Here is a 16398-nt window from a genome sequence, read left to right as displayed (position 1 = left end):
CCCCCTTGGGGCACTGTAGTGTCCCCTATACCCTCTGATTTATGCCTGTTATGTTCCCAGTATTAAAAGGTATATGGTTAAGTTCCCATTGGTGGTCTGGCTCTGCTCTATAGGGGCAGGAGAGTCCCTACACCTCCCACAGCGCTTGTGCACCTGTTTTGATCCCTTTAATTGGAGAGGGAGCACCTCTTGGAATACCGCCTGGGTTACATTTTGTGGGGTTGTCCGGGATTCCCACGTAGCAGGTGCTAGAATATTATTCAAACGCTGTGTACCCTGTAGAGAGAGAGAGCCACCATGAGACATGTCCAATGCCGACCAGTCTGCCGTACCTTCCGGGAGTGATGGGACTGTGCAGGGGGCAGGGGGGCAAACTGCTGGTACTGAAGGTACCCCGGAATGGGTGGGGGTTTTCCAGCAGATTCTGCGGGAGATGGCCCATTCCTCCGGTGACCAGGCAGCCTATAAGAGACTCTGGAGTTCCTCTGGAACCCTGCCAGTCTCTGCAGGGGAGGAAGGATTTGACTCTTGGCTCTCCCATATTCAAGAGACTTTACTGACTTGGTAAATACCTGATGAGGATAAGCAACACCGTCTGCTGGAGGTCCTGAGGGAGCCTGCCTTCGGGGTTGTGAGGACTGCCAAACACCGGAACCCTGCTATCACCACCCAGCAATTCGTGCAGGTCCTTCAGGATGCTTTTGACCAATCCACAGGGAGTGGGGGGGCGTACTACGAATTGCTGGAAACTTTCCAGTGCAAGGGCGAGACTCTTTCAGCGTATATCCTTCACTTACAGCCCATGCTACAACACCTGGTGACCCAAGGAGCACTTAGTGTCACTGATGCCAATCAGATATGGCTCCGGCAAATTCGTATTGGGGCACAGTATAGCTCAGACTTACTCCGGAACCTCAACTTAGCGGGGAGCAGGAGCAGCCCACCTGACTTCAGTCACCTCCTCCGGGAGATTCGTGAAGAGGAAGAGATATCCAGACTCCAACAGACTATGTGGGTCCCAGAGGATGTTTCCCCCCCAGAGAGGACCCATGGGTCAGGTACTAATGGTGGCTCTCCATGAGGACACCTTGTTGGGAGTGGAGGAGGAGCCTGTGGCTCCAGCACTAGCAGCTGCCGTGTCCAGAACCCCCCCAGGGGTCAGCCCTTGCCCCGTCCTCATGCCTCGGGAGGACCTCGGCCCCATAACCACTCTAGGGCTCCAGGGTTCTGCTATAGATGTGGGGAGCCAGGGCACATGGCTCAGGAGTGCACCCAGCCTGAGAACCCTGAATTGGTATTTGAAAGGTTAAAAGGGCGCTGGGCAGCAGGAAACGGGGAAGGGGCAGAGCAATGGAGTCAGCTCTGCTCCGGACCCAGACAGACTCCCACACATTACCCTCAGTAAATTCACTGCCAAAGGGGCTAGTGGGACCCTGTGCAGAGGTCCTCGTGGTAGTGAATGGTCACCTGTGCCGGGCCATTCTAGACAGCAGGTCCCAGGTTACCAGCCTATTTGAATCCTTCTATGAGGAACATCTGAGACACCTGCCTTTGCTTCCCCTTATGGGGTTGTAACTTTGTGACTTCAGCCAGGAACAGTATCCTTACAGGGGTTATGTGAATGTGAGGCTAAAATTCCCTGCTGAAATAGCTGGGGTAGAGGAAGAAGTGTCAACCATCACTCTAGTGTGCCCTGATCTAGGGTGGATGAAAGGGGCCACTCTCATTGTAGGGACCAACTCCAGCCTTTTCCAGGTTCTTGCTTGCTACTGTAAACAACAGGCTGGCCCAGATTACTAACAACAGTTAACATTGCATGCCTTGTGCTCAGAGGCATATGACTTACGGGAGCATAGAGAGATGGGTCACCTTGAGGTTTTGGGGACCCTGCACTTCTCTGGAGCAAAGCCCCAGCGAGTCCCTGCATAGGGCCAATGGGCTTTGTCTACTGTATGCAATTGGTTTGAGAGGGATGAAAAAAATAAGCTGCTGGTGGTGGTGGAGACCCCCATCGGGAGAGAGAAACTGGGTACGCTGAGGGTCCCTGATGGCATGATCGAGACAAAAGGGCTCAACCAAGACCTGGTTACAGTGATAGTGATTAACCCAACCTTGAAAGATATTGTGGTCCACCCGGGACAGAAGATGGCCTTAATAAAGGAAGCTGAAGTGGTGAACCCTGAGCAAGAGGAAAACCCCCCTCCAATTGACCCTTCGAGGTTCTTTTTCAGGAACTCTCCAGTGCCTGAAGCCTGTAAAGCTCATCTCAGGGACAAACTCGGGGCTCGAGCCCATGTGTTCTCCCTGCATGACTGGAGTGTGGGGGAGGCTAAGGGGGTGGAGCATCACATTCATCTGAGCAACCCACGACCCTTTTGCAAAAGGTCTCAGTGCATTCCCCTCGCTAAGATGGGGGAAGTAAGACATCATCTGCAGGAGCTCATGGACCACCGCATCATCACAGAATCTAAGAGCCCTTACGCCTCTCCCATTATGAGTGTGCAGAAGAAGAACGGCCAACTCCATATACGTATTGATTACCGGACTTTGAACGCCCGGACCATCACTGATCAATACACTGTCCCATGGGTGCAGGAGGCTTTGGACTGTTTAGTAGGGAGCAAATGGTTTTCAGTACTAGACCTCCACAGTGGCTACTACCAGATACCTCTGTGGGAAGAGGACAAAGAGAAAACTGCTTTTATTTGCCCCTTGGGATTCTATCAGTTTGAATGAATGCCTCGAGGGATACCTGGGGCTCCTGCCACCTTCCAGCAGCTAATGGAGAAGGTGGTTGGGGATATGCATATGACCCAAATACTGGTTTATTTAGATTATATTGTTGTTTTCGGAAAGACCCTGGAGGAACACAAAGAATGGCTACTCTGGGTACTCGATTGGCTGGAAACCGCTGGACTTAAGTTGGCCATTGATAAATGTAAGTTCTGCCAGGCTTCTGTGAAGTACGTAGGACACATTGTATCACAGGAAGGGGTCAGCACTGATCCAGAGAAAGTAAGTGCTATGACCACCTGGTCTCGACCCAGGAACTTTAGGTTCCTGGGCTTTGCTGGTTTCTATCGGCGATTCGTTAAAGACTATGCTACAATAACCGGACCTTTAAATGCCCTAACTCACGGACACCAGGTAGGAAGGTCGCCCCACAAGAAGGGGCAAAACAATGGCTTAAATGGTCTTCCTGCGACACGAAGCCCCACAGAGCCTTTTGGTCCACGGTGGGACTTATGGTGTGAAGATGCCTTACAGGAGGTGATCCGGCGGTTGACTTGGGCACCTGTGCTGGCATATGCTGATCCCAACTGCCCTTTTATTTTGCACACAGATACTAGCCTGTCAGTACTGGGGGCTGTACTGTACCAGGAACATGAAGGACACTGGCAACCAGTGGCTTTTGCCAGCAGGGGATTGTCACCCAGTGAGACGCACTACCCGGTACATAAGCTTGAATTCCTGGCCCTCAAGTGGGCTGTCACTGAGAAATTTTGGGACTATCTGTAGGGGACTACCTTCCAGGTGTAGACAGACAATAATCCCCTTACCTATGTACTCACCAGCGCCAAGTTGGATGCGACCAGCCAAAGCTGGATTGCAGCACTAGCCAACTACACCTTCAGCCTGCACTATTGAGCGGGACGAAAGAACATGGATGCTGATGCCCTGTCTCGACAACTCCCCAGCAACCCCGGAAGTGTTTGGAGCTCTGAGACAGTGAAGACCATTTGTGACCTGCAGATACAAGACACTGTGGGGACGAGGAAAAGTACTGTTTGCATGGCTGAGGTGTGGGGGTTGCCCCCTGAGGGGATCCCATAGGCCTGGGTTCAATACACCACGCTGACTCCCTCTTCATTGCCCCAAGTCACAGCCACAGAATGGTGGTTGGTGCAAGAACAGGACCCAGATGTGCGAGAGGTGCTGTGTGCCTGGAGATCAAGGAATACCTGCCCCATGACCCTTAATAATGCTACCTGAGCAGCCCACCTCCTGTTGAGGGAGTGGGAAAGGCTTCGCTTGTTTGATGGAGTGATACATCAGGAGGTGCAGGACCCAGAAGGATGGAAATATTGGCATCTGGTCCTCTCTCGGAAGTATAAAGCCCTTGCGTTATGGGCCTTACATGATAACTTCGGGCACATGGGGGTGGAGCGCACTCTGGTTCTAGCCCATGAGCGGTTCTTTTGGCCCAAAATGGCTGAAGACGTAAGGACTAAATGCTCAAACTGTGATTGGTGTGTATAGAGAAAGACCCTGCCCACTCGAACTGCCTATCTACACACCATCCAGAGCTCAAAACCCATGGATCTCATATGCATGGATTTCCTAACCATAGAAGGGGAGGGGCACCAAAAGGGGAATGTGCTGGTTGTGACAGACCACTTCACACGATATGCCCAGGCCTTCCCTACGTGAGATCAAACAGCAAGAACAGTTGCCAAAGTACTGTGGGAAAAGTACTTCATGTTTGGGCTGCCCGCAAGAATCCACTCCAGTCAAGGGCAAAAGATTTTGAGAGCTGGTTGTTGCGTGAAGTACTGACAGTGGCTGGCATACAGAAATCAAAGACTACACCCTACCACCCCCAAGGGGATCCCCAACCTGAGCGCTTCAGTCGCACTGTCTTGAATATGCTGGATACCCTCAAACAGGAACAGAAGGCCGCATGGAGCCAGCACATCGCATACCTGGTGCATGCCTACAACTGCACTAGGAATGATGCAACAGGGGTCAGTCCATATTTACTCATGTTCAGAAGGGAGCCCTGGTTACCCATAGATTTGTGCTTTGAGGTAGAACGAGTCTACCAACAACATTTGACTCGTGGTCAATATGCACAACAGCTTCGGAACCGTCTCTGTCGTGCACCGACTGGCAGCCGAAACTGCTGGAAGAAACCAGCAACGCCATAAGCAGCTTTATGATGCTCGCATGTGTGAGCAGGGGTTACAAGAAGGAAAACAGGTGCTGCTGCGAAACCTGGGGCTAACTGGGAGACACAAAATCGCTGATCAGTGGCTGGCTAAACCCTATACAGTGATGCGACAACTGGGAGACCTCCCAGTATATGAAATCTCCCCTGAGTCCAGACTGGGTCGAAGTCGCATGGTCCACTGGAACTTCCTGCTGCCTATTGGCGAATTGGTGGGGCCCCCTCCACCTGAGAGAGAGCCACGAGAAGAGAGACCTAGGTCTCCCCATAGAAGGAGGCCTCATACCACCCAGATGGCAGTTGTACCTGCAACTCCCCTGGAGGACTTGGACTCTGGTGGTACCCTGCTGACTTTTACCCAAGCTTAGGACCTGCCACTCCTCAGGGCAAAGGGGAGACAGGGACTGCTGCTGGTGGGGCCCTGCCTGGCAAGACCAAAGGAGAAAGCATCCCCACGCCTTTACATGCCAGTGGGGCAGACTCCTCCAGTGAGAGGGAACCTGAGCCACTGGAGCCCTCATGGAGTCCTGCCCCAGACCGCACCCCACGACCAAGGCAGGAGCTTCGACCAGTCTGTCGCTTCACCTGCAATGCCCCAGACGTGCCGGGGGGTGGTCCACATAGCTGCGCCTTGGGTCCATAGTCCCCCAGGCTGAGGCCTGTGCTTCACCAGGGATGGTGAAGGGTTCCGCCGGGGAGGATGTGACGGGCTAGCTGGCAGTAACCTAGCCCAGGGGTTTTGAAAGGGCAAAAGATGATTGGAGGACTTGGGATTCCCTTTCCGCACCAATCAGGCCCCAGAGACTCACCCCCCTGCAAGAGCTGAGCCAGTGGGGCAGAAGCAGTGCCCCAGAAGAGCCTGAAAGAGCAGGACCTGCAGGCAGCAGTGGGACCCCCAGCAGCGCAGCATGCAGTCAGCAGGAGAGGCTCCCCACTGGGCTCCAAGATCCCCTACAAGAGGCTGCAGCCAGCAGGAGAGGCCTTCCCTGCTCCAGGAAGGCTCTGAGCAGTGACCTGAGAGGTTCCCAGCTCTGTTTCCAACAAGACCCCTAGCAAGCTAGCATAATGCTACCAGTGGTGGCTGTGTGGTGGTGTTCCTGCTTATCACATGGGAGATCTGGGTTCAAGTCCTAGCTGAAGTGATTTGGGGTGAGTGAGATAACAAGAAACAAATCTTTTTTGCAGTAGAAAGGGGCCATTGTGTTTTTCTCCCCCTCCAGGTATCAAGGCCCTATATTTCCTTGTCATTTGACATTTTGCATTTTGCGCCTTTTTATATTTCACCAACCCAGATTGTTTGTTCTGCTGTTTGTGTTTTATATTTTGTTAACCCTGTTTTTTGTCAGTGATTGTAAATGTCTAACCTTTGTTGAATCCTCCCCCCTTGGGGCATTGTAGTGTCCACTGTACCGTCTGATTTATGCCTGTTATGTTCCCAGTATTGAAAGGTATATGGTTAAGTCCCCATTGGTGGTCTGGCTCTGCTCTATAGGGGGAGGAGAGTCCCTACACCTCCCACAGCATTTGTGCACCTGCTTTGATCCCTTCAATTGGAGAAGGGGTACCTCTTGGAGTACCGCCCAGGTTACACAAGTAATAGAATATTACTGTAATTAGACATATCACATAACAGACTTTTTTCTTAGAGAAAAATGCAACAATGTTGCCATTTCACATATGCAAATTAGTCAAAGTAGGATAACATCTTAAAGTAGTAATTTCAATTAGCATTTATTCCCTAGTAATTGAAAACACAGTCTATGCAAGTGATCCTGCAGTTGCAAATACTAATGTAAAAGTGAGTGCAGATTTTGGAGACATATATTGTTCTAATCAAATTAGTGCCTGGTGCCTTTAGTCAAGCAAACTTCCCACTCAAATCAGTCAGTGGCTCATAAAGCTGAAGTGTGTGGCCCCTTAAGGATATGTTCATAGTTTCATAGTTGGTAGGGTCAGAAGGGACCTGAGCAGATCATCAAGTCCAACCCCCTGCCATGGGCAGGAAAGAGTGCTGGGGTCCAACAACCCCACCTAGGTGATTGTCTAGCTTCCTCTTGAAGACCTCCAGGGTAGGAGCGAGCACCACTTTCCTTGGAAGTTGGTTCCAGATCCTAGCTGCCCTGACTGTGAAGTAGTGCTTCCTGATATCTAGCCTGAATCTACTCTCCATCAACTTATGGCCATTATTCCTTGTTTCTCCCAGTAGTGCTCAGGGGAACATTGCCTGCTGTTCCCCCTTGGCCAGTTTATAGATGGCCACCAGATCTCCTCTCGGCCTTCTCTTGTGGAGGCTGACCAGGTTCAGGTTCCGTAGCCTCCCCTCATAGGGTCTGCCTTGCTGCATCAGTACTCCAACTGCGCCCTGACCAATGTCACATAGAGGGGGAGGATCACATTCTTGGACCTACTTGGGATGCTTCTGTGGATGCATGACAAGGTGCGGTTAGCCTTGCTGACCGCATCCTCACACTGGCAGCCTATATTTATCTTGGAATCAATAATGACTCCAAGATCCTTTTCTGTCTCTGCACTGATGAGAAGAGAGCTCCCCAGCTTGTAGGTATGCTGCTGGTTCTTCCTCCACAGGTGCATCACCTTGCACTTGTCAGTATTGAAACCCATCCTGTTCTCATCCGCCCACCCCTGTAACCTGTCCAGATCTAGTTGCAGCCTGTCCCTCTCCTCTAACATGCCCACTTCTCCCCACATCTTAGTGTCATCTGTGAATTTGGACACAGTGAATTTGAAAAGCACCTGTGAATTTGGACACTGTGAATTTGAAAAGCACCTGCACCTGCTTTTCACCCCCTTGTCCAAGTCACTGATGAAGATGTTGAACAGTGCAGGCCTGAGGACCGAGCCCTGGGGAACCCCACTGCCCACATTCCTCCAGATCAAAAATTACCCATCCACCACCACTCTCTGGGTGCAGCCTTCCAGCCAATTTGCCACCCATCTGACCGTGTAGGCATCAACACCACAGTTGCCTATTTTTTTAATGAGAATGGGGTGAGAAACAGTGTTGAAGGCCTTCCTAAGGTCCAGAAAGACTATGTCTACCGCAACACCTGCATCCAAGTATTTTGTGACCTGATTGTAGAATGCAACCAGGTTAGTCTGTTCAGCTCTCTCGTACTGGGAACTAAATAGTTCCTGCAAGGCCCCATGAGCAGGAGAACCTGGAGACTGGTTTCAAACCACCTTTTCTGGTGGTTTGAAACCCCTTCCACTCACCACTCCCTGATAAGCAGGGATTTCCCAGTCCCCTCTGCCTTACACAGACACACAGCATTAGGTAGCAGACCACATGCTGGCTACAGTCAATGCTGTGGCAAACGAGACAAAGCAGAATCAATAGATAGCTCGTAATGTCCTTCTATTGTTTTCTTACTTGGATGATAAATACTGAGTTTGGGGTGATAAATACTGTGTTATCAATTCCCTGCTGGGCTAGTCAGAAGTGGGGGAACCCTCCCTAATGAGAGCATCCTGCCCCAGCCAGGCCACGCCCCCCACCCAGCTTAGCCCTGTGCAAGGGAAGGGAGGGTTGCTCTAGCGCCCCCTGGCTTCTAGCTTGAGCCACTGCAGGCATGTGCCTGCATTTCAAGGATGTCTATGTGGTTACAAAGCTGATTTAGCCTAGCCAGGTTAGACTAACCTGCAAAGATTGAAACAATTCGAGCTCAGGCTTTTTGAATGTCTGTCCCTAGCCTTGGAGAATATAGTACTCAAATGCCTAATTCCACTGCCTTTTACATGCACAGTGATTCTACTGACCTCGCTGGAGATTATGCGAAAGTAATAATTGATTTCATAGATCATATCTTTAATTTTATGCTATATTTTCCAAAAATATGACACACATTTTTTCTTAAATTCAGGCTTTTTCCTCTGGTACATTTCAATTTGTAGCTATAAATATATGCAAAGTAGTCCACTCTTCTTTGACCTCGTTAAATGTTTTATGGTAATCAAGTGCTGTTTCTGAGAAGATGGATGTGGAATTTAGCATTGAAACCCAATACAGATGTGAAATTCATGCTACCTGGGCACCAGTTCATTTTATATTTATTCAGTTACTACCAGTAACTGTTCCACATAAAAGGAGAATATGTCCTACCTCTGGCCTCCCATGTTAACTGATATCTGTTGGTCTCATTCAGCTCTGGTGAAACTTCATCACAGTCATGCTACTTTTAAATGAAGGCTGCCTTTGGCCCTTTGATCTAAGCATTGGGGCTTCACCAGACATCTTCAAATTCACTTCTTTTGATACTTTACTTTTATTTCTCCAGAAAATTCTCTGTAACTGTGTCCTTTCTGTATTCTCACTTTACTGCAAGCCAAGGTTATGAAGTATTCATCCATCTGATTTAGTTAAGTGCCAGGGTGGTCACAGGTAGAGTGCAACTCAGAGGCACACTAATAAGTTCATGATGAAAAAGGAAAGGCTTGTAGCAAGCTGGTTATTCATAAATTATAATATATACATAACATGCTTATAATTTGCACTGTCTTGATACTTTTATCTGAGAATCTAAAAACATTTTCCAAACTTTAATAAAACCTCACAGTACTTCTTTTAACTAGGTAAATATTACCATCCTGTTATTTAGATGGGTTCATTGAGGGGGCAGATAAATTAGTTTATTGACCTACCGAAAAGTCACTAACAGACCAGGAGTGAAACCTTGACTACATTAAAGTGAATGGCAAAACTCCTATCGACTTCCATGGGGCCAGAATATCAGTCTAGGAGTCCAAAAGGCTAGTCCCTTCTTTTTGGCAGCCAACAGGAGGCTAGTCCCTTCTTTTTGGCCCTGTTCACTTGTAATTCCCATGGCTTCTATTATTATTACAAAATCTATTGAATAAATCAGTCTGCTTTATAATGCCTCTCTGCACATTGTCCATCCTTGTGCATTCAGCCATACCAAGATAGAAAAAGCTATTATGGCCTACTGTGTAAATAGCGTACAGTTTGAGGAAGAAATCTTTAATTCATATTTATATGATAATACATATTTAAACAAATCACAATTTTTTCTTGTGGTCCTGTCTATGGAATAAATCATTCACAAAGTAAAATCCAAACACGAACGCGTTTATATGAAAAAATTAAGATTACCCTAAACATTTTAAACTTTGGGATTCTCAAGGCTGCTCCTCCATGCTGGGTAGGGAGGATTGTTCCAAATCTAGCATTGAAGTTTATGCAGAAATTACATAAATGAAAGCTTGTATGCATGTATGCATTAGTATATTAAAGCTATTGTCAGAGTTAAATTTGTCCATTGGTTCTCCAGGGCAAGCTTTTTACCTTCCTTTGTAGGATTAGTGCCTTTTCATGGAAAACAATGACATTATTCCCCATAGGAAAGTTTTGTTCAGTTGAGTTCAGGCTGTATTATGTTTTACAATTGCATATTCACTGGTTTTATGCACCTGCATTTATCATTTAACAGTGCAGCATAACATTAAAAGGATCATTCAATGCTTGTACTAGCGATTGACATGTAAGGACAACTCATTGCAATATTTTTTAAATCAGGAAAATATTCTGCTCTAGCCTGTCAAAGATGAATAATTATACCTTCCAGACAATTGCAGTGAGCTCATTTCTTGAATTTCTTGTCAGTTCTCAGTAAGGGATGTTGGTAGGAAATGAAAAAGTGGCAGAGAGTTGAACTTCACAAATTCTGTGAGGTTTTTTTTTTTTTTTTTACAAATAGGAGATGGTCAATTTAGCTTTTTCTGTGAAAACCATAAAACTGTGAAAATAATAGGGTCTTAAGGGCTTCTGGATACAGTCTTCCAGCACACTAAATCTCTGCCCTTGGGGGGAAAAAACAATTACTAAGCATGAAAGGCAGATGAATAATACTAGCTGCACTCTCAGGGCTTTGGGCAGAGGCAGCTTTTATTGTTGTGACAAGTCTTACTTGTAGTGAATCCCATTTTTTTCTTGGACTGGATAGGTAATATTTACAGAGTAAATATTTATAGTCTTTCATAGCTGAATTTTTTTTGTGGCAAAGGCTCATTGTGTTAATGAATTTGTGTTTTCCAGATTATGATCTTTCCAAACTGCGAGACTTCATCGATGAGCAAGCAGATGCTTATGTGGACAAAGGCATCCTGGACAAAGAAGAGGCAGATGTGATCAAGCGCATCTATAGCAGCCTGTAAAAACACAGGAAGAATGGTGTCTCCTGAACACTTAGGAAACTATAGGATAGCTTCACCCACTCCTAGCTCAGTGACCTAAAATCTGTTATTTTGAAGGTATCGTTAGAAAGTGCTCTGTTTGCATCATACTGAATCTTTTCTACACACAAATGTACACTGACTGCACACTGTACTTTCCTACATAAAAAACATCCCCATGGCCAAATTCTGATATCCAATTTATATTTAACAGGGTAAATATTCACATAATGTTCCCTTAACTTACAGTTTGCATTGATTTGCCCCAGTAGATAAACTAGTAGATTTTGTAGGAAAACTGTTTTAATGCGACTGTTTGTTCCCAATACATTAGTTTTCCATAGATGCTACTATAAGTACTTGTAAAGGGCATTATTAGACAATGAATTCCAGTTATTAGTTCTCCAAATAAATATTTGAAATAATTTACATATTAAACTTTTCATTAGTCTTAATATTTCATGCCTAGAATGTTTTGGTCTTAAGTCACTGGTCTAGCATTACTTTTGATGTCTGTTTGTATTTGTGCATTCAGTATTGCCCCTCCTTTCATATATGGCTATTAACTAGCTAATGCTCCTCTGACACTGCAATTCCCTCTAACATAGGTGATAAAGGGAAAGTTGTTTTCTCAGTGTTTCCACAGTTAACTACAGCAGAGGCACTGACACCATTCATAGGTCTTTTGTGCACCCTTTTGACACTATTTGTTTTTTGTGCATGTATAAACAGCTGAATTCATGACTAACTAGCCTGTAAATAGCTGTTAATTTCTAAGAAAAAAAATATAAAGCAAATCAAATGATGATGGGAGGAACTTGCAGTTAGAGGTGTGATGTGCTGAGGAGCATGCGGCCTAATTTTCAAATGGACTTGAGTGGGAGTTGTAGGACTACTTGCTGACCTCTGACCTGCACTGGGCAGTATCCTATACTTCGGCACTATGGGGGAGTATGTCTCTTGCTTCCATGTGGCCACCAACAGCATAATGTTTTAGAGGCTCTCAAGGATTCCAATATAGAAAATACAAGAAAGCAGAGTTTCTATTCCTCCTTCTCAGCTTATAGGATTTATAAGGATAAGGTTTTAAGGACATTTTGTGTTTCAGTACGAGTGGGTGAGTTGTGCGCGTGAAGAATTTGTGGAGGGAAAGCTGAGGCAAAGAAGTTAGATTTGCCTTGGGTCTGGAAGTCGGGAGTGGTGGTGAATCTTACCTTGAGCAGGACTGAGTTCTGGCTCCTGAAGAAGTCCAGTTCCCTGCCCTCCTCTTTACTGCTTGAGCTTATCACCCATTTGACATTACTGCTGAAATCCAGGGTGTGCTGTGATTGCTTAGGTCAGATAACCTGACTACAGGTAAATCCTAGCCTTGTTATGGACAGAACATACTTCGGCCCAGCCCAAAATTGTGATCCTGTCACAAAAGAGACTACTTACCTCCTTATTTTCCTACCTCTCTTGTGAATAAGGACAAAAGGTTTTCATCCCACAAAACATTACCACCTACAAACATCAATTGGACATGACAGCAATAAGCTTTAACAGTGTTTACGATCAAAGGCTAAGTAGTATGTGGGTGGGCAAGTGCCTTCAGGGATAAAAGCAGCACAGCGGAGCCTGCTTCCACACACCTGGACATGAGTAATTAGGAAGTAATAGGGGTCACTAGTGGAAACAGAGTAAAACCACTTAAAAAAAATGTTGGGAAACATAGGCGATGTAACCTTTGGCCACAGAATACATTTCCTTGTAGAAGCATATGATCTTTGTCTTCTTCTCATCCTTTCTCTAAGTTTCCCTAGACAATTTAGCCCCTTCTCCCTCTGTATGGGCTTCAAAAGCCATTACCGTCTCATCAGTAGTTTGGGGGTCAATTCATTGTCTTATTTGAAAAATAAACTGGAAATATTACATTCCATTTGGTTTTCTGAGACATCAGGGCTGTCAGTTTTGATCTGGGAGGTGTAAGCATTTTATCTTCTAATGTCAGAGCCTCTGTCTTCTTTTCCCCAACTGCTACTTATTTTTCCTTTTTCCTTCCTTCTTTTTAAATTTTGCTACCTCCATTAATATATTGAGTTATAGATTCTTTCTAATGCTTTTTTTTTTCAAGGGTTGAGGTCCTGTCAGGAGTCTGTACAGGGGTCTGATTGGTCTGATATTATAAAAAAGGCTAAATCACTCAGCCAACATGAGATTGGTGTCTTCAGTAGAGCTGCTCTAAAATGGTTACACGTCACAGTTCCAAAAAAATCATTGAACTTTTGCAAAATTTCAATTAAAAACAGTGACTTTTTTTCAGGAATTTTTTTCCAAAAATGTAAGTCTTGCCTTCAACCAGCTCCAGTGCAGATTATTTTGCATTTGAGCCAATTCTGCAGCTGTTACTTCCGCTCAGTATTGGTCACTCACAGATGTAGTCCTATTTAAGTCACCACAAGTAAAACCCGAAGAACAGGGTAAGCACTTTGGTGAGTATAAAAGCATTTTAAGGCAGTGGTTTTTCAAGCTGAATTTGTTTCTCACTCTGACTGAAGTCAGCCAAGCTTATTATTTGAATGTTTTGAGTGCTGGTTTGATTGGTGGAACATAAAGTCAAGTTCTATCAGTTATATCACCTCTCATAAAATGACATGACAAGAAAGACAGGGCCAGCTTGATGCACCTTCCTGCACTGCAGAAACACTGTGGCTTGTATTAAATGAAGGTCAACGTGAGTAATCGGAGCTACGTGTAGCACTGTGGCTTCGTATCTATTTGGGAAAGGCAACACAGTAAATTGCCAATTGGAAGTTGGCTACCAATGCTTGGTGTTGATCAGCAGGCCATACTCTGCCAGCATTTTATCTACTAACAAATAGGGAAAATCTTTTCCATCCCTGAACGTCACTAGTTTTCCTATCACAGACAATTCTTTTCTATGTTGTTGTTTGTATTTCTGCTAGATACAGCAAATATCTTTCACATTCTGAAGGATCACAGATAGGTGTAACAAGTACAAAATATACAGTATTCACATTACAAGTTTTTCTATTAGAATATTGTTTCTGATACTGTACTTTATTAAACACTTTGCTACAAGCCACAGTAGTTCAAGGTTGTCTTTTTGCTTTTGAAATGAACTAAATCCTTTAGTCCCATTCACTGACATTTGAAGGATCCACTCCTGCACCAGTGACATCAACAGTTATCAAGTTGGAGTAAGGCAAGCCTCACTGAAGCAAAATGGTAGAGGGAACTATGGGGCTCAGTGTAATGTCTGTGTTAAGACATCCATGGTCTCATCTCATGTTGGTTTAATATCCTCCTTCCATTCATTCACACTGCAGATGAGACCCCAGACCAAAAGCTTTATATTATACCCATTCAGCTCATTGCTGAACAGAGGGGAACCCAGTCTTAACTGAAGAAGGTTTACAAAGCAGAATTTAAAAATACCTTGATTCCCACAAGTGGCATGTTTATCTGTACGTCCTCTCACCCCATTCATCACCACCACAGCTGAACTTTGGTCATTTAGACCCTGAACCAGCCTCTGTTTTCCAAATAGGACAAGGTTTTGTAAAACAAAAATGGAGCTTCCTTCCCCAAGCTCTGATCCAAACAAGTTTTCACTTGTTCCTCCTTGACACTCCATTTGGTTGATATCATTGGAACTCTCTAGCATGCAAACCATACATGAAAACCATTTTTCTCCCTGTATAATTGAGATAAATACAGGAACAAAACAGGGTCCCCTCAAGAGAATCAAGTCGTCTGTGCAGTAATGACAGGCAGAGTGAAAAGCAACAAGGATTAAACAAGAGGGAACTGTCCCCTTAAGACTGTTAAAGAGGATATTTTATCACTCATTGCATTGACTGACAAAATGACAGGGAGAGTTAAAATCCTGATGCATAAAATATTTCAGGACCTCAAGAAACCCTTACTTACTACCTGCAGAAGTTTCCATTACTGCACCATTAAGGAGATGGTACTTAGGAGCAGTAGTTTCTTTGTTTTCAGTCTCCTGGGCTTCAACACAGTTAAGAGATATTTTTAATGTGTGTCTATAAGAGTGTGCTCTAAAATAGTTGCTTTCTGTGCAAGTTGCTGAAGGTTCAATACTACAAAGAAACCACATAGAAATATGCAATAGCTGCTGAACATTTCCACTGGAGGCCTTTATTTCAAAAGCACAGGAAATGAGTTGACAGTACTTCCAAAGGGCAAGCTTAAATTGAATTCATTTTGTGGGAGCCTTCAATCTCCCTGGTAGAAGCCTTTGTTTCACATGAATAAAAGGACATGTAAAAATTACTGAGGAATGCAGTCAGGCCATTTTCAATGTTTTATTTTAAAAACCTCCTCTCCCAATCTCTTGCATTTGCCTTTTAAATTTGAATCAGAAAAGTAACAGCTGAGAACCAGAAATGGACTCAAAATGGTGACTTCTTCATTGCTGAACACCCTTAATATTAGCAAAGGTTGGCTGACAAAGTGACAGTTAAATACTATAATTGTGAGCAAGCTAATTGTATTATGCAAAAAAGGACCCAAGCCTGAGTTAGCATTATTTCAATAGCCATAGCTCTGGTAAAGTTAATAGGGTCACACACATTCACACCTGCTCAGAATATGTTCCCTAAAGGTCACACCTGTGGTAATTTTACAGTGCCTGCTGCCCCTTAAGGGGGCAAGTGGCTAAGCCTGTCTTGGCCTTGGCTCATTAGAGAACAAGGGGATTCTGGGAGGATTAATTCTCAGAAGGAAGAGTTCCTGAGAGGGTTTCAATGGTTGAGTAGTCTTCATTCAAAGCAAGGGAGCAAGCAAGTCTGTAGCATACTGTGCACTGGGAGAGCTGAGGGACAGCCCGGGAAGGGTAATGGAAAAGACTTGGCAAAGGGGTGTAGAGGTAGATAAGGAAAGGAACAGGGCCCAGGACCAGGACCTTAGAAGTGAGAGAAAGTCATATGACAACACAGTAGGAGCCTGAGCCTGAGCCTGAGCCTGAGCCTGAGCCTTGAGTAGGCTCAAGGCAGAACTGTCTAGAAGCAGGAGTATTCTTCCCTGCATCCCCCTAGTATAGAGAGGAGGGTATGGGTTTGTTTGGGACACCTGCTCCTTTCACCCAAAAAACTATGGATTTCATAGACATCAGGGCTGGAAGGGACCACAGAAAATCAAGTCCAGCCCCCTGCCCAAAGGGCAGGAAGTCAGCTGGGGTCATAGGATCCCAGCAAGATAAGCATCCAATTTGCTCT

At 45.5% G+C, this 16398-nt stretch overlaps 1 protein-coding gene across 2 annotated transcripts in view; it reads left to right on the top strand.

Moving 5' to 3' along the window:
• Positions 1-14238, top strand: part of SCG3 (secretogranin III) — a 54999-nt gene extending 40761 nt beyond the window's left edge. For both annotated transcript variants that reach the window (XM_019533581.1, XM_019533580.1), the window contains one exon: positions 11019-14238. In XM_019533581.1, coding sequence (XP_019389126.1) covers positions 11019-11137 — 119 coding nt within the window. In that variant the 3' untranslated portion in view covers positions 11138-14238. The remainder of the gene's footprint in view (positions 1-11018) is intronic.
• Positions 14239-16398: the final 2160 nt, after the last annotated feature.

Source organism: Crocodylus porosus, unplaced genomic scaffold (genome assembly GCF_001723895.1).
Source record: "Crocodylus porosus isolate Cpor-Errol unplaced genomic scaffold, CroPor_comp1, whole genome shotgun sequence".
Classification (NCBI taxonomy): Eukaryota; Metazoa; Chordata; order Crocodylia; family Crocodylidae; genus Crocodylus; species Crocodylus porosus.
The sequence above is the reverse complement of the archived record's forward strand: the minus strand, read 5'-3'. Positions and strand labels throughout refer to the sequence as shown.